The sequence below is a fragment of the Phytophthora infestans genome, genomic scaffold (genome assembly GCF_000142945.1).
Source record: "Phytophthora infestans T30-4 supercont1.12 genomic scaffold, whole genome shotgun sequence".
In the NCBI taxonomy this organism is placed as follows: Eukaryota; Oomycota; class Peronosporomycetes; order Peronosporales; family Peronosporaceae; genus Phytophthora; species Phytophthora infestans.
Window position 1 is genome coordinate 716254 of NW_003303747.1, and position 19376 is coordinate 735629.

The following is a 19376-nucleotide window of genomic DNA, read 5'->3' on the forward strand; positions in this document are numbered from 1 at the left end:
CCGTTGGGGCTTTGTTCGGACCGGGAACCCCACCAAAGAATCTCCCGGGCCCACCTGATGCCGGCGTACCCCGCCTGGCGATGGCTGTATTTTTCTTGAAAGAGCCACCTTGAAATCGCCTCTTCAAAGGGTGCTTGCCTGCACCCGGGATCAGCTGAGTGCGTGCGGCGGCCCACTCGAAGGCCCGTCCCATGAACACAGTCATCTTTGATGTGTTCAATGAGTGGGTTTTCCCACTAGGGGACGCCGTGAGCTCCCCGTATCTCTGGCACATACTCGTGCAGTTCGCGTCTTCCTTTGTTACACGCGAGGAAGCGCGAACGCTGGCGGTACTCGTAGTTCGCCCGGAAGGAACGCGGCTCGGAGCTGTTCGCACAGCTGAGCCCAGGATGTGAAACATCCAGGGGATGTCGCTTCCCGAGTGTACACCCAACTCTTAGCACGACCGCTAAGGTTGGAGAGTGCAAAAGCAACACGCAGTTGCTCGGTCGAGATCAGAGCCGCGTCCATCGCGAGCTCTACTTCTCGGACCCAGAAGTGAAGGTTCTCGCCTTCCTTCCCTTCATACGGCTTTACCTTCAGCCGTATTGGCTTCGGGTGAGGCGGGTTTGCTTCCGCCGCCGGAGCCTGCAGGTTCTCCCGCACATGCGCGATGAGGCCCTGCTCGTACGCGTCGAATGCATTGACGCGCTCGAGCTGCTCAGCCGGTGTTGATACCACCAGGCTCTGCAGGGCCTCCATCCCGAAGATGCCTGCCATCTTCCGAACCGACTCGAACTGAGAGTCGTTCATATGGGAGAAGTCGTTCCTATCCATGGCAACGAACTTCGGAGGTTCAGGTAGTCTACCCGCGATGGCGTGGATTGACTACAAGTGCTACCAAGTGTGACGGGGTCACACAGCACCTTGCGCTAGAGGAAGTTATCTTCCGAGAGTATACAAACTCTCAGTGAACGGCAGTTCACAGGTCCCCTCTTTAATTAAAGAGAGCGAAGTGACCTAAATAAGGTAGATTGTAAACTGAGTATATTTATAGGTAGGTTAAGTTTGAGGTTAATACAAACTATCAGTTACCTGTAGAAATGCAATGTCATAAAACCAATGGTTGGTTTTGAATGACCTTGGTACCTTGTACCAAATATCCCGGAGTATGACATGTCATACTCCTGAAGTGTGAAGTGTCACACTTCATGTAACCAGGGTACACTTAGTGCTACGTACCCCGTTACAATCAATGACAATGAAGCGGTAGCTGATTAGAACTCTGAGCAAGTGGCCCATTGTATGTTCTTTATACTTTAGATACTCCTTTGACAGGTTAATTTTAGCAAGTTCATAGTTTTCTAACAATCGTCGAATTACGATAATATTTGCAATATAACCATCCGGTTCAAAAAATCTTCACCTGTTATCCTGGTTCTGACAATAAATTTCAATGTACAGTGGCAGGCCCACAATTGCAAGCAATTCTGCAAGAAATAGAGCCTTTTTAAACAGCCGAAATGGAGACAAGGGCTTGCAGATCGCGAAAAATAGAGCCTAAATTCGAAATCTACGCCCGACCTTACTAACTATCGCAGCATCGAAGCCCCTCCAAATCAGGTATGGTAAGCGCCGATTCGGAAGATGATACGATTGTCACTGTGGGTTTTGTTAAGGGAAGGGTTGCCTTTTTTTACCAAAATTTGTCCAAGGTTTGGTGGACGGGTAAAATGCAGCTGACCCCTGCTGTGTCATCAGCGCCGGCTCCGGGTTCTTGTCGGGCAACCGCTTCCATTTCTCTTCTTTTATTACTGTGCGCACACGATATCCCTTACCTTTAGCCAGCTTTTCACCTCCTGCGTCTGTGCAAGCTGCACTGCAACATCTTTCTGGGAGATGTCCCGAGCACAAACTGGAAGCTTCCACGAAAAATTACCATAAACCAGTAAAACAACTACAGTACTGGACTGTACCCCAAGAGGTTTAATTCCAGAGCACAGTAGAAATATGTTAGGTACTTATTGCAAAGGAGGTTATCTCGTACCAGCCAATCAGTGTGCGACACATCGGCAAGCTGTATCATCTTTCGGAGTAAGAGTACAAATTTTCATTTCTCCAATTGCATTCAGAAAATAGCTAAGCCTCGGTCACGGAACCCGCCAAACTAACCGCGCGTGAACTTGGGGGTGCTGTGCTCGTGGGGGCACATGACTCTTCCGGCTCTATCTACGGTCTCGCATACGAGCACAGACAAAATATCGCAAAGTTGGTCCTCTCGTCTTAAAAGGAAGCTCAAAACAAGTGCAAGCAATTATGTGTGGGCTCCAGATTTCTGTTCAACAGACCAGTGTAAAAGACAATAGCTTCGGTAATGCAAACATCGCATATAAGAAACTCAATGGAATGCAATATTTCGACCAGATGTCGCCTTCCTTCGATGACCTGTCTTGCCCATTCTTCGTGATTGTACATGGAAAAGAGGGACGATGTAAAATCACCCAAGCAAAAATTGCCCATAATCACCTAAAACTCGTGGGTACGAAGACAAAATTACTCGTTGCGCCAAATTGAAACGTAATAAAGCGCAGCAGATATCTAAGTTGACAGCTATGGTCGAGATCAAAATGCTTCCATCTCACAATGGTTCGACGCGTACGATAAGTAGGGGGCATCAAGCGTTTTGTAAATGTGAAATCGCGGTGTGGGAGCTTCGTAGCGTCATTAAACAGAAAATCGACGACAAATTACACGGTGACTTGACCAAAATATACCAGAAGTTAAAGCTCAATTCAAACTGATGGCACTTAGAAAAAACCGGGTCCGTCTGGCGCTTCAAAACAACTGCAAACGGACGTACATTTGATTTAGCGTGCTTTATCCAAAATGTTGGTATTCACATCTCTCAAAGATGCAGGCCGCTCATCGGTTTTGACGGCGTGCATCATAAAGAGGAGATGGGCGAGCAATGAGTCTACTATTAATAGGTCGCGATTGTGAATGACTACTACAAACACATTGTCCCCATTGGACTTGCACTTGTTCCATATGAGGATCACTTCAACTAGACTTGGTTTCTGTAAGCCGTTAAAAGAGGCGATATCCATGGAGAAAATCACAAATTTGTCAGACCGGCAGAAGGGTTTGGTTCCCACAATTGCCCAAGTCTTCCCTCACGCAGGACACAGGTTCTGCTTATGCCACATAATGGATAACACCCAGCGAGGACGCGGCAAGCTTTTTACAGAAGACCGCGTGTAGATCTGTGGTATGACACGCAGCGACTGTGAGCAAGACTACAAATTATTTCGGAGTGAATTGGCTGTAGATCACTCAACCGCAGCAGCTTATCTTGGCGATATTGAAAAGACCAAGTACAGCTTTAACGAAACGTTTGGTTTGCCGACATTTAACGAGATAACTTCAAATTTGCCGAAGCAGGCAAATAGTTGGATGGGACAGGAGCTAGGAAGCACCAAGCCGCTGGACGGATTCCATTTGTATATCGTCAAGCTGGCCAAGCTAGTATCTGAAAGCGTCAGCAAGTGTGTGTGTGGGGGGGGGGTCAGAGTTAGCTACAAAAAAGCTAAATCATCGAGAAGACCGCACAGTCACCGTACGGATGTGCGAGTTCTCAGCATACATGAAGGGTCTTACAGACTACAACACTTTGGCCTACTCAAGATCCCTGGATGTGTACATCCACTTCGAGTAGTCGACCTGCCTGCATCCACCTGTACATGCTTCAGCTGGCAAGATGAAAACTTTCCCTGTCCCTGTGTACACACCAAATGTGCGTCCTTTTAAAACGGACAAAGGAATGAAAAGCTGTATGATGCTCCAATATTCTCTATTGTCCACTTTCAAGATACTTACAGCGCGAAGTTTTTTTTTCTCTGGCCTATTACTGGTATCCTGTCTTAATGAAGTCCCGATATCTTGCAAATGTATCCGCTCTCCAAAAAGAGTGTGAGTATCTGCTGCAAACATTTTTTTCTTTGTACACACTCATTGTTTTGCCTGTCTCCCGAATCTGGATCTCACCCGACCCTGCACGCAGCTCCAACGGTACATAATGACCCTTTGTCAGGGTGTACTAGCAGGTAGACGTTCCTGAGCCATAGCTTCGATAACGATTCTATGTCCTCCATCTTAGAGAAAGTAACGTCAGTCATTCTACAGCACAGTAAGTGCTGCTCGATAGACATACTGTGAAAAGCGTGAGAGCTAATTAACCACTTAGCACCTATATTAGGTGCTTTCGTAGCCCTTTTCGTTCGGGTTGTGGAGGAAGAGGCTTTCCCTGCAGCTCGTACAGCTACTGCCGAAGCTGTTTAGTAAAATAAATTTGTAAATAAAATAGTACATGGTGCCTTCAAATTTCTTGAGCAAATCATTAGCAGCGGCTTGGCGTGCCTTCCTAATATCACATGAGTGGCTAATATTATTTAAGTAAGAAAGTCGCTTTTGATTAGCTAAAATAAAATACAACCTGTTTTGCAGTGTAAAGACTTGAGGGCGAATATTCGATTTTGATTGACTAAAATATGTTTGCATGGTTTTGGGGTTGCAATCCATGTACCTACATGTTGGTACAAAAAGCGTATCTGCCATAATGCCATTTCGCCGAATTGACGGGATGTTTCCACGTGTTCGCTTGGCGCTGTTGTTGCTGAGTGCACTGACCGCCTGCGTGCTGGCCGATTATGGGCCGAGAGACTCCGTGACGATCCTTACGGACAAGAACTTTGAGAAGGAGGTGCTGCAGAGTCCCGACTACTGGCTCGTCGAATTTTACGCTCCTTGGTGGGATGCTCACAATGCTCCTGCGTTAACACTAAAGGCTATAATGCACTAACCGTTGTGTGCTAATTCATGCAGGTGCGGGCACTGCAAACAGTTGGAGCCACAGTACAAGGCTGCGGCCAAGAAGCTCAAGAAACATGTACGCATAGCTTCAGACTCCAGTAGACCTCAGAGGACTGAGCGCACTGACGAGTAACCCTTACAACGCGGGGGTTATGCACTGTGTCGGCTCCTATTGTAGGCACGTTTGGGAGCTGTAGACGCCACGGTGCATCAGCAGTTGGCGCACAAGTACCAGATTAAAGGCTACCCGACGATCAAGGAGTTCGGCGCAAAGAAGAAACGCCCGCAGGACTATCGTGGCGGGCGCACTACGAGAGAAATCGTTCAGTATGTGAAGAACTCGCCTGAAGCCAAGAAGCTCGGCGCGAGTGGTGGCAATGTTGCCACACTGGAGTACGACAAGGTGCACGCCTTCTTGAGCAAGGACCTGCCGTCAGCCATTTTCTTTGGCACTAAAAAGAAGGGCAAGAAGAGCTCCAAGGTGCCAGCATGGCTGGGCAATGTGGCGAAGTCTTTCATGGAGGGGACGACGAAGAAGAGGAAGAAACAGCCTACGGTGCAGCTGGCGTTCGTGCCGGCGTCGGATGACAAGGTCGCCAGCCATTTCGGCCTCAGTGAGGATCAACTTCCAACGGTCATCTACGTCTACCCGGCTAGTCAGAAGTACGTCGTGTCGGATGTGAGCAAGCTAAATGAAGCTGCGGCCAAGAAGTTTATTGATGACGCGCTGGCTAACACGGAGACGGCGGAGAATGATGAATCGCTGCCCAACGTCCCGTTGTTCCCGTCTCCTGAAGTGGCCAAGAAGAAGCCCGTGGTTGCTCTGAAGGAGCTGGACGCAGCAACTGCTCGCGAGTGTGCTGCTAAACGCGGGAAAATGTGCGTCGTGGTGGCCAGGGAGGATACGGAGTTGATTCGCTCGCTTGCCAAAAAGTACCGTCGTGACCCGTTTACGTTCTTGTCGAGCAAACCGGACGCGCAGGCTTTCCATGTTCTGACTGAGTTCGTGGGTGAGATTTCGGCGGAGGTGATTGTCGTCAAGCCTGGTCGCAAGGTCAAATACTCGGGTACGTACGCGTAGCTTTCAATGGTCCACTGCGCTGTACTCATCTCTCTTTCTATCTGTGCTAATTCCCACCAGCTCTCAGTGGAGCAAACGATGAAAGCGACATCTCGGAGTTCCTTGACAAGCTCATTGGTGGCTCGAGCCCGTTCTCGGTGCCCAGTGGTGGACTCGAAGCTTTCGAAGCTGCGATGTCCGCTTCATCAGACGACGCCGTGAAGCACGAAGAGCTGTAGACGCCATATCTTTCCTTTCTAGGTGAGGGATGTGAGTTAACGGTAGCATGACCATACATTTTGTAGGGACCGAATAAAGCACTATTCGAGACCCGTCCATTTGTTTTACGCAGCCCATCTACAGTTTGTCTTAACATTTGCTGGATTCGGACAGTTGAGTACTTGAAGGATTTAAAAGTCACCCACTCTTGCTTTGGTCGATTGAGGGAGGACCCGTAAAAAGCTCGACGCACTGTTATCGTGCTGAACAAGTGCTTCCGTCTTCTGCGCTTGATGCACGAGGTGCAGAATGACGCGAGGGTGATGAAAGCAGTCGTGGACGAGGTTGATGTGTGCCATTGGCGAGGCATGGCAGTATCGGACGAAGGCAACAGAGCGTTAATGCACAAGTTCGAGTTCGGCATGCTCAACCCCTGCAAATATGATGCAGACTTTGCCCGATTTGTGGGTGAGAAGCTGCTAGGTATGGGTGGAGTAACCACTACAGAAGATCAAGAGAGCAACGAACAGCTTGATGTTGGCTCTCTGTTCGGCAAGCAGCTAGAGGTGAAAGCTGAATTGGGTCGTATGGGCTTCTGGAGTGTGTCTTGAGTGTGAGAGTAATTTTTCGTTGCAAGACCAAGGCGTTTACTGCATTGAACGGGAAGGGGAACACGACGGTCGTCGGCAGTTCGTCGCGTTTGCGTGGCTCAGCACCAGTCTTTTCGAACCAGACATCATTCGCGACACACCGGCATACGTCACCTCTTGTTATCGCTAAGCTCCAGCATTACGTGCTGCTTATCTCGGAAAGACTTTCGCCGAGTTCAGAGCGAAGTCCACGCTGCATCGAGCGCCACAACGATGCAGTGGAGCTCTTGCTCAGTTGCGCTCCGAGTTCAGCGACAAGAAGAGCAAAGTGAAAGTGTTCGCTGCTTGAGTCCCGTGAAGTCGTTGGTTCCGAGACGCGATCCGATCAGGAACGTCGCGTTTATTGGTGGGGTTTCCCCCGCTATAGCCGTCGAAAACGCAAAGCCAACAACAACGGAGTTGTTACGGTCACAGACATGATGTCGTTGGTGTCGTCTACTGATTTAGCGGAGAAAAACACCAGCGATACGCGTTCGAGCTTCCACGTCGAGTGTTTCCGGAGAATATATGCGTCTCTCTCCTCCACAAGTTCGATCACTTCCCGGACGTAATTTGTACAGCACATTCGGCGAACAGAATGATAAAGTAAAGGTGCGCATTGCTGGAGACATTTTCGAGATGACTAAAAACGGTTACGATGAAATGGTTCGGGATGCTCTAACGCTGGGCGGATGGAGAAGGTTAAAACACGATATGAAAGACGCTTGTATGAGCACGACGTGCTTAACGAATTAGACGAGCAAACGGCCACAGCTCTTCTCATACCCCAACGGATGCAAGCCAATATGAGTGCTCTTGACAATGCCTACACTGACAACAGCTCTCGTTTTGATGCTATACTGGACGAGATCATGAATGGGGTCCCACTTGATGAAATCGACAGAAGAAACCACGATGGGTGGTGGTGGGAAGGTGCAACGAGAGGTGCACGAGGTGTCATCCGACGAATGTGGGGCGTTGACGATCGCTTACAGTGTATCAGATTTCGACAAGAAATGGATACTCGCCAGACCAGATTGCAGCGACACTGGGTGGATGCGGTCGAGAAGGCTGTGAACAAGCTTCATGACATCAAAAGACTTGATCAGTTGACAACCGATCGGGTAGCCCAGATGCAACTGAGAACTGATAAAGCGACGAACGAGGCGTTTGAAAGACTTCGAGTGTACTTGGTGGACTCAAGTGGCCGGCAGCTGGAAGCAAAGATCAGTGCTTTGAGAGTCAACGCCGATTGCTCTTGCAGTAAATATTAAGTGGAGTGAACAAGTCGAAAAGGCTGAATAACACGAAAATGACACCTTTAGGAATTATGGAATTTGAACCGGACTGCCAGCTTCTAAAATTAGAGGCTGTCAGATCGTTGCAGCTCTTGTAAAGGGAGGTAAAACGGTAGGGCTACTTTTCAATTTCCAGAAACTTGTCTTGTTGGAAGTGCATGTATTTCCGCATGAGTGCGTGCTATGTTCTATTCGAGCGGAGGATCGCCGAGTGGCTTTCGCGTACGGAGCAACTGACGGCGAACTTGGTTCAGTATTTCTGTATCGATTTGATGAATCGCATCGCTCACACACCTTGAGGGAATGCGACGTCTCGATTCGGATACTAGTTTTCGTTTGAGATCGTTCGTGGACATTTTGCTGACAGAAAGATCATTATGCGGGCTAGACGCGAATGGCATGGCAGCAGTGGTACTGTAAGAGTGAGTGGGCGGGAGGATTGCTGTGCTTTGCAGACGAACTCGTAGTTCGTCAAAGCACAGCACTCCAGTTCAACTCGTGCTTGGTCGAGCTGGAACTAATGGCTACAAGCGATTGTTTGTTGGCTCGATTTCCAGTGAAGACCACCGCAAATTACCGTCTGCAGATATTGGCAGCAAAACGATTGAAGGGCGCATAGCGGTTGGCTGCGTGGATGAAGTGCTTTACGTAGCTAATCCGAGTGACGGCGCCATCTACGCATCGAATATGAGCGCTACAGTCCACAGCGACGCCTATCGCATCCAGCGATTGGGTAAGAACAAAAGGCTTGTAGCGCAGTTACGTCAAGCCCGAAATCAATTGCATCGTCTGCAATGTGGTCCAGCGGGATTACACTGTTAAGACCCGCGATATGCTTGACACACTTCTGTCAGCGAGACCAAGAGTTTGTCACGAGTGTCTACTTGCAGCACGGGATCTTTACGACCATCCGAAATGGTCGCATCTGCAACAAGAGACTGCGGTACGTGGCATCCTGTACGGAGAATACCGGGCAGCTTTTGTTTCACATCCGTGATCACCAAATTTTGGCTACTTTTGTCCATGCTGGTCCAGTCCAGAATCGAGATTTTCTTACACATTGCATGACGAAGGGAACTTCTCAAACACGTGAAAGAGCACACGCAACCAGTGTAATGCGGTATCATCGCTCGGTTGTTGGTTGAGCCGAAGAGCTGGAAGAAGATTCTAAAGACTCTGGCGGCACTTTTTCATGTTTTTCTAACGCTTTTGAATTTGGCAGATCCAGACTAACGACGGAGGACCAAAAGTGCTTTGATGACTTCGTAGCTTTCGTTTTGCGTCGTCGCAGACTGAACGCTGGCTTCGTGGAGTGCTCGATGGTCGCTTGTGCGAGGTACGCTCCAAGATGGAGCAACGATGGTGCTCTTGTTGTTGCGTTACCAGCACCAATGTACAAGCTGCCAGCTTGGCTGCATGCATTCCGTTACCCACTCGATGGATATCGCACACAGCTGCAGCACAGACCACAAGTGCCGAGGATATTGTGAGTATGCAGAATATAAATGTGAGTCATAGTTGGATAGTGCTCGGCCGTGCACCCGTAGCGCCGATCATGAAGGCAAATGCGAGTGCGAAAAGGGGAGCACACATGCAGTCAGAAGTGTTTACCCACTCGCTCTTCCAACTGCGACAAAACCTGCTCAAAAGTGGCAGAGCGTTTGGGCGATCACCGCTGCTCTGTTCAAGTCCACATTTGCGGTTCCACGAATTGTGTAATGCTGCTGGACATCCAGCGAGATCACTCTGTGCACAAATGTGTTGAAGTGCAGTGTCTCCGCCAGTGCTTTATGAGAGGATGCAAGAATATTTGCGGTGAAAAGGACCATTTCCATGGTCAACTGAACGAGTCGCGCATGTTCGCAGAGGAAAACGGAGTTTCCATTACACCAGATCTGAGTGAAGACTCGGTGGATGATGCAGCTGCCACGCACATGTGTCTCGGGAGTCACGCGTGTCCTGATATGTGCCAAGTGGATGGCATTTGCGAGCAAAAGGAAAAAATCGGCTCGGACGGATCCAGGTGCACGTGGATCCTTCGAGTACGTATACCAGGAGATGAATGGATACAAGAAGCAAAGCACGCGGGTCCTGCCAAGCTGTATGGAGGGCTTACCCATTCGTGTATTGCTAGTACTGAGCAGGCAAGCGAGCTAGTAAGTGACACTCAGTCAGATAGCTCTACATGTATTAATGACACGACTGCGATGTGGAGACGTGGCGAAGGGCAAGTGATCCACTTCTGTGATGTACGATGCCCGTGCTGTGCCTATTACTGTAACATGCATTTTGGACACATGGGCTTACATGCCACCTCTCATTGCAACATGCGGCAGACTTACTTCATAGCTAAGGATAACGATATCGATATCGAGGATCAAAAGTACTTCGAAGTATCAAGTTGGTGAGCAAGGGATTGCTGAAATGTTGTAATTTGTTTTGCGCCAAAATGGGTCGCGGGCATCTCCACTATTTGCCGTGTGAAGGCAAAGGTCGTGAGAACTGTGTGTACACTGGCGACGCAAGTAAAGATCACCGCCGCCATTGCGAGGAGGAGCTGTACCCACCTCCAGAAAAGGCGATGGAGGAGTTGCTGCACACTGAATTCTGGACAACGATAGGCTGGGAAGATCCGTGCACTGACGACGAGCGAATTCTCTTCTCCAAATGCCCATTCCAGTGCGATGCACCAAAACACGACGAACCTGACAATTCGGCTTTGTACTTTTTGCTAGGCGCGTGGCATTTACCAGAATTGAAACCCGAGGTTGATGCTATGTTGATGGACACAAGTTTAAGTGCGTCCACGCTGTCGATTCATGGAAATCTCACAGCATTTTTGTATTGGATAACTCTGGGTCTATGCATGGACAACCGTGGGAGGTCCTGCTGTACGCGTGTAATGAGTTTACCATCAACCGGCGTAAGGACGAATTTCTTAGCTTTGATAACCCCAGCCACATCCACTGCGAGGCGAGACCTTTGAAGGAGATTGTAGGGCTGAAGATCCCGTATTCCAGAGGTGGCACGTGTTTTGGAGAGGGATTGCGAGTGGCAAACGAGGTTTTGTCACGCAACAATTTCGAGCAGTTCAAGGCCGTGCTCATTTTCTTCTCAAATGGCCATCCATGTGATATCGAGTCGGGGACATTCGCTCGAATTACGCCAAGTACGACTTGAAGGTCTTCATTGTGGGGTTCGGACACGTGAATTTGCCCGTACTGGAGCAAGTGACGGTAAAACTGGGTGGCGAGTATCGGCAAGTGTTGAACGCCAGCGCCTTGAGGTCAGAGAGTTCCAGCGGATTGCAGCAGTCCTGCGGAAGAATGAGGCGAGTCTTGCACTGGTGGAAACGTGAGTTGCTGACGAATTCTGGCATGAGTTTACGCTGTCTGACTTTAGGACGAAGTGCTGTACTTTAAAGTACTGTAGCAAGGATGACGGAATTATCAGTGGCACTTTGCACTTAGCATATCGTAACAATTCCTTCCACTATGGACCCAGGAGACTCGACTGTCGGTGGCTTGCCGCTTATCTAGCACAGCACGACGCCCACACGATCGCTAGACATCCGCGGGCAGCGCCAATTGAACAGGTAATACTGCAGCTCGCCACTACCAGGTCCGAACTTGAGCGGTTGTAGCATGTCGACATTCTCCATGACGTCGAGCGCATTGAACACATCTGCATTCTCCCTCTTCGCCATAACCAGTGCGTCCTGCATCAATTGTGCGAGCGTCACCGACCTGGCCACATTGTAGAACGAGTAGACGGCACTGAGTTTCTTGTGGTTGTCATTGCCAATGATCGTCGACGGCAAGTGGTAAAAACTGCATACGTCTGTAACTTCTTGAGTTGTTGGATCTTCCACCACGTAGGCGTTCACGACTCCAACACGCGGCACCATCCAATGCGCCACCTCCTCTTCACTGAACTCCGCTGCGAGATGGAACTTGGCCAGGTAATCCCTCAGCAACCGCCTGACTGCAGGTACATCGGTCCGCTCCATTGCTCTAAAACCGAGTGTCGATGTGCGCGTAGGCAGCTTCAGCGTCTTGATCGTCTGTGCCAGTGTCATCCTAGGAGGGAGAGGAGAAAACCCCACTTCGATCAGTTTCTTTGGGTTCAAAGACCGATGGAAATACCGACACTGCGTCACCGGCATGGGCAAGACCACTCCAGCCGTATACACTGCTTGCCAGATATCAAGGAGGTTCACTCTCCGTGTCACTTCCTTGATCAGCACAGGAGCCAAGCGTCGATCTCTTAGCCTCTTGTGGACGCACAGGAAATTGATCTCTGCCATCTTCAAAGTCTCGTGGTAGACCCGAAGTTGAGCCGGAATGCCCGCGATGAAGGCCATGAGCTGGTTGTTGTGTGTACTGCGTACCCCAATGTGCCAGTCTTTATGGTAGCCGGGAGGGGTGAGAGCCCACTGTAAGAAGTCGACGGAGTAGTCGAAGCGGAAGGTGCTGTCAGTGTCCTCCACGTAGTTGTTGGAGAGCAACTCGTACAGTTCCTTGGCCTGAGAAGGGTCCATCACGTCGAGGATGGACCAAGTGAAACCTGAAGGCATGTGGTACGGCTCCTGTCGGACTTGGTCGGGTGTCTTTTGGGGAACATCGATGGGTCCACGAGGACAGTCGGGACTATCTCCACCGTTTTGGTCCTGCAGCGTGGGTACTGGCTGCGTGTCCCAAAAGCGATGCTCCTTCTCCAATTGCTGGGCCTGCTCCACGGACTGGACGAGATTCAGCTGCTTCAATAAGCGCACAAAGTCTTCCTGTTCCGCGTCCTGATTCATGGTGGAAGTGTACCCAGCGAAGGGCCCACTCGATTATCTACTTTTGGTCGGACCAAAAAGGGATTACAGCAAATTGGCTCGGCGGTTTGACAGCTAGCATTTAGTCCGACCAAATTGACCATTTTTGATCCCAGTTCCCGCCGTCCACAGCAAGATCCGCATCAAACATGAGCAGCTCTCCCCCACCCGCGGGTGGCAACCCCGACGACAAGCTGGAGCTGGTGACGGTCGAAGAGCAGGAGGAGTTCCTGCAAGTACTGAAGCAGCTGAACCTGGCAACGTCGCAGCAGGCGCCACCTGACCGCAACGCCTTGGCGGCGGAGAAGGATTTCAAGTTCTGGAAGACGCAGCCCGTGCCGGCCTTGGACGAGTTCCCTCGTGAACACGGGGCTATCGATCCCCCCAAGAGCGTAAGCGATGTGCGCCAGGAGCCGTTCAATATGCCTCCGGGTTTCGTGTGGAGCGAGATCGATCTGACCCAGCAGAACGAGGCCCAGGAGGTCTACGACCTGCTCACACACAACTACGTCGAGGACGACGACAACATGTTTCGCTTTGACTACTCCATTGACTTCCTCATGTGGGCTCTCACCCCTCCTGGCTTCCACAAGGACTGGCACGTGGGTGTGCGCAACCAAAAGACCAACAAACTCATGGCCTTTATCAGTGGCATCCCCGTCAAGACGCGTGTGTATAAGGAGACGATGGCTATGGCCGAGATTAATTTCCTCTGTGTGCACAAGAAACTGCGTACCAAGAGACTCGCGCCTGTGCTCATCAAGGAGATCACGCGTCGTGTCAACCTCCGAGACATATGGCAGGCTGTGTATACGGCTGGAGTGGTGCTGCCCATGCCTGTGGCTCAATGTCGCTACTTCCACCGCTCGCTCAACCCCAAGAAACTCATTGAAGTTGGTTTCTCGAGACTGGCGCCCAGGATGACCATGACGCGCACCATCAAGATGTTCAAACTGCCAGAGACCACGTCGGTGCCTGGTTTCCGACCCATGCAGAAGAAGGATGTGGCTCAGGTCACGGCGCTGCTCAAGACGTATCTGGCTAAGTTCGATCTTGTCCAGCAGTACGACCAGAATGACGTGGCCCACTGGATGTTGCCTCGCCAAGGCGTGATCAACGCGTACGTGGTGGAGAACCCCGAGACCCACAAGATCACGGACTTTACAAGCTTCTACCACCTGCCGTCGACTGTCATTGGTCACGACAAGCACAACAAGCTTAACGCGGCGTACTCGTTTTACAACGTGGCCACGTCGGTGCCGCTCACGGAGCTCATGAACGACACGCTGATCATGGCCAGGAAGGAGGACTTCGACGTCTTCAATGCGCTCAGCCTCATGGACAACATGGAGTTCCTCAAGGAGCTCAAGTTTGGCCCTGGAGATGGTGACCTCATGTACTATCTGTACAACTGGCGCTGCCCGCGGATGGAAGGCAACAAGGTCGGCATCGTTCTGTGCTAGACAGCTGAGCCAGTTCGAGGAGGTATTGTTCCGCTGGAAACGTTGCAAAGACACAGCACAGCAACTCCAAGCACTCAAGAGGGTGTGAGCCGGAGACGGAAAGATGACGAAGGGCGAATACTGACGAGAAACTTGTACGGAGGATCCATTTGCTACAGCTCCGTGTTGGGTGAGTGCGTAGGTTGATAGAAAAAGGAACGACAGACTGCAGTAGGTATAAACCAGGGATCGCTGGGAAACGTTCGCGCAACACAGGAGATTATACTGCCGTCAGTGGGCAGGTCTTGTACCAAAATCTGGTTTCGTAGCACGTCTAATGCGACGTGACCGCCAACGACATTGTCCGCGCATTTGCTGCATGACCCTCCAGCAATCGATGTAGTTCTACGTAGTAGTACACAGTAGTACCAGCAACAATCACCTGGATCGTGGCGGGCTGGCGTATCTCCAGCATCTGCTAGTGCCGCATCATGCGGCTCATGCCATTTCACGCACGCGATGCGCTCAATAGCTGCTTGGCAATGGCTGGCGTCAGCTTTCCATATCCCTTCCAACGTACTGTAGTAGTCTTCTTCCGCATTGTTGCGGTCGACAGGGATTGTTTGGTAGACGGTCTACATGTAATACACGTACAATACTATATTTGCAGTGCAGACACTGTCGGTCTGCCAGACAGAAACTTCGAGCCAAAAGCGACATACAAGCAAAGTCGGGACAACTTCAGAAATTATTAATCAGCCCATCACGGCATGCCGCGTTCGAGCTTCGCAGAGCACGACAGGCTGGTACAGAAGCTCCATGTCACGCACGGCAATCGATGAATCGATGAGTCGATGAATCGGTATGCAAGCGCTGATGTCTAGCCGAGCTTAGTACTGTACTGTACACGTAGTACAAGACCAAAGAAAAAAATCGTGATTGAAAAGTGACAGCCTCGATTTTTTGCTCCGGTCTGCTGCGGCGTGTGTGTTTTTGCCCGTTAAATCGATCCCACTTTTATTTTTCCTCAAGAGCTGTGAATGCAGCTCACCATGATGCCACGTTGTGGCAGATTCTCGAGCACACGTGTGTGCTCGAGAATCTTGACATCATGCTGTGGTCGGCCGTCACATCGACTCATGTGACCAGGCAACAAGTGCAGCCCAGTCTGGCGAGCCACATGAGACAGTCAAGCGCGTCCTGCTCACGTGTAGAAAGGGCTGCATGGCGCGTCGACCGTAATTTACCAATGGGCGGAGGAAAGCACTTGCAACACTGGATTCCATTGGCGCGCAAGTACACGTCATTAACCCTACCTTTATGAGCTGAACCTGCTTTACACGGAAGCGGCGGTGCGGGACCACACGCCTGTTCACCAAGCACCAAAGCCTCCATGACTTAGGCATGTATTCGCTCGCTAATATTGGCTGAAGCGTGCGCGTCACATGATTTTTTTTTCTTCAGGACTGCAGAAACACGATGTGCTCGCGTCGACCAGCCAGATGCGGTTTGTTTTGCAATTGGGAATCTTTGAACTTTGCGGCTGTTGCGCTGTTACCGGTAGGCATGCTAATTATTGCAGCTTTGGTAAATGTGTAGCTAAAGACGACAGGCTGCGCCGCTTTGGTGAAATCCGGTCCAGCAATCGAGCTGACATCCGCCACAATCGTTCACTTTAAAATTTGCCGTTTGCTGGACAATAGCAATGAACAGCTATTTCGTTCCAGAACCAAACTCCACTGGTCAACAGCAGGACCCGCAGATCGCGGAGTTCGAGAAACGCGGCAACTGCAAAAACTACACCCTGAAGACACTGGCAGACTGCGTTCATCAAGACCTGCCGCTCCGTGTGAGTGTGTCGTCAGCCACCAAGAAAGACGACTACGTAGTGTACAATTGCACCATTTCGAGTGCGACTACCAAAAATGCGTGGGGTGTCTCTTACCGGTATTCGGAGTTCCTTGCCTTCCGCAACAAGGTGGAGGAGCTGTGGACATGCGAGGACAAAGACTGCTGTGGCTCGTGCCAAGCCATTCGTGATGTCATGGCTGCCTTCTTTCCCAAGAAACGCCCCCCGATTCTGTCGACTTGGTTCGGGGCAGTGAATCACCGCAAAGCAAAGCTGGAAAATGTTTTGGTGCACTTGCTCCGCTGCGTGCTGCTCCCAGGCAGTGCGATGAAGTGTTTCCATGCGCGTCAGAAGCTCCCTACCAATATATTTGAGTTCCTTGGCGTTAAGCATGATGCCGATAAGCGCTCGCTTCTGCAAGTTTTTGTGGACAGCCACCCTCCCGGTATCAAGAAGTCAGCAACTACCACCGATTTGTCAATGCTGGAACACCAGAGCTCCATGAAGAAGTCTTCAACCACACCGAACTTGTCGTCACTGGCTATGACCACGACTTCGGGTGACTCGTGCAATGTGGAGCAATGTATGATATGTCTGGAGGACGTAGACTTGGATATCCCCCACCAAAGTGGTCTGAATGGTAACTCTCCTATCGTTCTCCAATGCAAACATGCATTCCATCGCCAGTGTATTTTCGAGTGGCTGCTTTTTCAGTTCCATTGCCCCGTGTGCCGAGCCGAGGTGGGCCCTTCTGCTGTGACTAACTACTGCCGCCCGAAGAACCAAGTGCAGTGGTGGCTTGGAAACTTCAAAGATGATACATTGAATTGAGCCACAAAGTATTAATGCTGCATCTTAATAGCCAAATAAAGTAGTGATGAAATATCTGTTGTCCGGTTATTATTCAAATTTCTATTAATAGCACCTGGTCTCTTTGCTTGAGTGCACAGTAACTTACATGTACTACTGATAGAAGTACAGTAGTACTACATACTTCGATTTGATACATGTACTTCAGTTGACAAAATTTGATCTTCACCATAGCCAGGGCCAACTTCAGTTTTGATTACTGTGTGACGATCGAAACGATTTACGGTACTTGTGTTTCAGCATTTTTGATAAGCGCTCCGACATTCCATTCAAAACACGAAGCTCAGGCTTGGGATGCCACCCGCTCTAGAATCATTGGCATCCTCATCGCAGCGCCAGCCCCGCATGATGCCATGAAAAATCTGCTGCAGTGGAGAACCGCTCGAACGCCAGTTTGAGATCAGGACATTATCGTGTGCACCAGGAGTTGGGTTCGGATCGCTCGACGCCCAGTCACTATTAGTATTAAATAATACATGGACTTGACATGTCGGGAGTGCCGGTATTCGATCTGGTGTGCGCGACGCTGCTCAAATGCATGTATGCGCGCCATCCAACACGCCTTGCGCCGTATGCATGGCCTTAAAGAGTTGTGTAAGCCAAATATCACCCGCAGGTGCTACTTCATCCACTGGGTTGCCCTGAAGAGCTCGCTTGCCGTTCTCAAAGCCTCGAAAACACATCAGGCACTTTGCGAAAAGCGAAGTCCAACCGACTTGATATCGCATCCCAAGGGTGTATACTGTATTGCGAATCTGGCGTGACGCACCAGGAGGATCCAATCACTAGACGCAACACTTGCCATTTTTCGGAATGATTGGCGGACGCCAGGTAGACGGCGCGTCACTGCTTTGGTGCTTAGTTTGCGAAATCTGCACTGCAGATCATGACGATCTGCTCCTGTCTCATGTTTTGGGGGTCGACTGGCCAAGCGACACAGTGTCGCTGTCTTGCTTGCTCGGAGACGAATCTGTGTGTGGACAGGGCGAGGAGTGTCCCGCCAGAGTCGCTTTTTTTAAGTTTCGGAAAGAGTGCTATTATATGTCTTTTCATTCTGCAATTTACCATCTGTTGGTCAGATCAACACTTACCACGCACCAAGCAACCATCATGAACGGATACTTCGTACCGCAGCCGCACGAGAAGCCGGCACCGCAGGCGCCGAAGCGACCGAACTCGAAGATGTACACAATGAAGGAACTCCGTCACTGTGCGGGCAGTGAGCTGCCGCTGCACCTGGACGTGAGCGCGACCAAGAAGGAGGAGGGTTACGCCGTATATAACTTCACAACGTCGAGCGTATCGACGCAGAACAGGTGGTACGCGTCGTACCGATACTCGGAGTTCCTGGCGTTCCGCAACCAGGTGGAGGAAGTGTGGACGTGCCAAGACGAGAAATGCCAGGGTTCATGCCAATCTCTGCGTGATCTCATCGAGGCGTGCTTTCCAAAGAAGGCCGGCATCATGTCGACGTGGTCGTTCATGGTGGAGGACCGCAAGACTAAGTTCAAGAACGTGCTGGTCCACTTGCTGCGATCGGTGCTGCTTCCGGGCAGCACGATGAAGTGCTTCCACGCGCGTCAGCATCTGCCTCCGGCCGTATTCGAGTTCCTAGGCATCGAGGATGACGCGGACAAGCGCTCACTGCTGCAGGTGTACGTGGACAACCACCAGGGCGGCATGAAGAAGTCTGTTAGTCACACGGGTCTGTCGTCGCTGGAGCACGCCAGTCTGGGCATGAAAAAGATGAACTCGATGAAGAAGTCTGCCACGACACCGAACCTGGCTCAGATGGAGCTGGAGGCGGAGGAGAAGGGTGCCACCGTCACGGTAGAGAACCCGCAGTGCATGATCTGTCTGGAGGACGTGGAGGACCACGTCCACGCCGATGGTCCGCACGGTCTTGTGACGCTCCCGTGCAAGCACTCGTTCCACCGAGAGTGTATCTTTGAGTGGCTACTGTTCCAGTACCATTGCCCGATGTGCCGCTCGCAGGTAGGTCCTCACGCCATGACGAACTACGCGTGCCCGAAGAAGCAGGAGCAATGGTGGCTCGGCAACTTTAAGGAGAATCCGCTGGAGCGTGAAACCAAGTAACGCAGACAAAATCCTTCAGAGTATTTATAAATGAAAAAGTATCAGCGACGAGACTGTCTTGCGAGAAAAAAAACAAAGCTGTTTAAGGGAATTTAAGGGGGATTTTAGGACGGCACCGTATTTGAGATCTCCTACTTCAAAGTGATCTCCCTAATTCAGACTGTCCTTCACCCATCACTTATCTAGAATGGGAACAGCGTAAAGTCTAGATCTTCTAAATTCACAGAATAATAAAAATGCTA

At 50.5% G+C, this 19376-nt stretch overlaps 6 protein-coding genes across 6 annotated transcripts; 5 read left to right on the forward strand and 1 right to left on the reverse strand.

Moving 5' to 3' along the window:
- Positions 1–4589: 4589 nt before the first annotated feature.
- PITG_07843 (protein disulfide-isomerase, putative) lies at positions 4590–6246 on the forward strand (the record flags this gene model as incomplete). The annotated part of the gene is made up of 4 exons (XM_002904016.1): positions 4590–4785; positions 4861–4924; positions 5027–5915; positions 5990–6246. 4 exons carry the CDS (start codon positions 4619–4621, stop codon positions 6145–6147), a joined length of 1278 nt encoding a protein of 425 aa, XP_002904062.1.
- A 3526-nt stretch (positions 6247–9772) lies between these two features.
- On the forward strand, positions 9773–10813 carry PITG_07844 (uncharacterized protein; the record flags this gene model as incomplete). The annotated part of the gene is made up of 2 exons (XM_002904017.1): positions 9773–10096; positions 10790–10813. The coding sequence occupies 2 exons, from the start codon at positions 9773–9775 to the stop codon at positions 10811–10813; spliced, it is 348 nt and encodes a 115-aa protein (XP_002904063.1).
- Positions 10814–11589: 776 nt separating this feature from the next.
- PITG_07845 (glycylpeptide N-tetradecanoyltransferase 2) lies at positions 11590–12858 on the reverse strand (the record flags this gene model as incomplete). Its single annotated transcript, XM_002904018.1, has 1 exon — positions 11590–12858. One exon carries the CDS (start codon positions 12856–12858, stop codon positions 11590–11592), a length of 1269 nt encoding a protein of 422 aa, XP_002904064.1.
- A 167-nt stretch (positions 12859–13025) lies between these two features.
- PITG_07846 (glycylpeptide N-tetradecanoyltransferase 2) lies at positions 13026–14634 on the forward strand (the record flags this gene model as incomplete). The annotated part of the gene is made up of 1 exon (XM_002904019.1): positions 13026–14634. One exon carries the CDS (start codon positions 13026–13028, stop codon positions 14337–14339), a length of 1314 nt encoding a protein of 437 aa, XP_002904065.1.
- Positions 14635–16010: 1376 nt separating this feature from the next.
- On the forward strand, positions 16011–17057 carry PITG_07847 (uncharacterized protein; the record flags this gene model as incomplete). The annotated part of the gene is made up of 1 exon (XM_002904020.1): positions 16011–17057. One exon carries the CDS (start codon positions 16024–16026, stop codon positions 16996–16998), a length of 975 nt encoding a protein of 324 aa, XP_002904066.1.
- Positions 17058–18105: 1048 nt separating this feature from the next.
- On the forward strand, positions 18106–19134 carry PITG_07848 (uncharacterized protein; the record flags this gene model as incomplete). The annotated part of the gene is made up of 1 exon (XM_002904021.1): positions 18106–19134. The coding sequence occupies one exon, from the start codon at positions 18148–18150 to the stop codon at positions 19132–19134; it is 987 nt and encodes a 328-aa protein (XP_002904067.1).
- Positions 19135–19376: the final 242 nt, after the last annotated feature.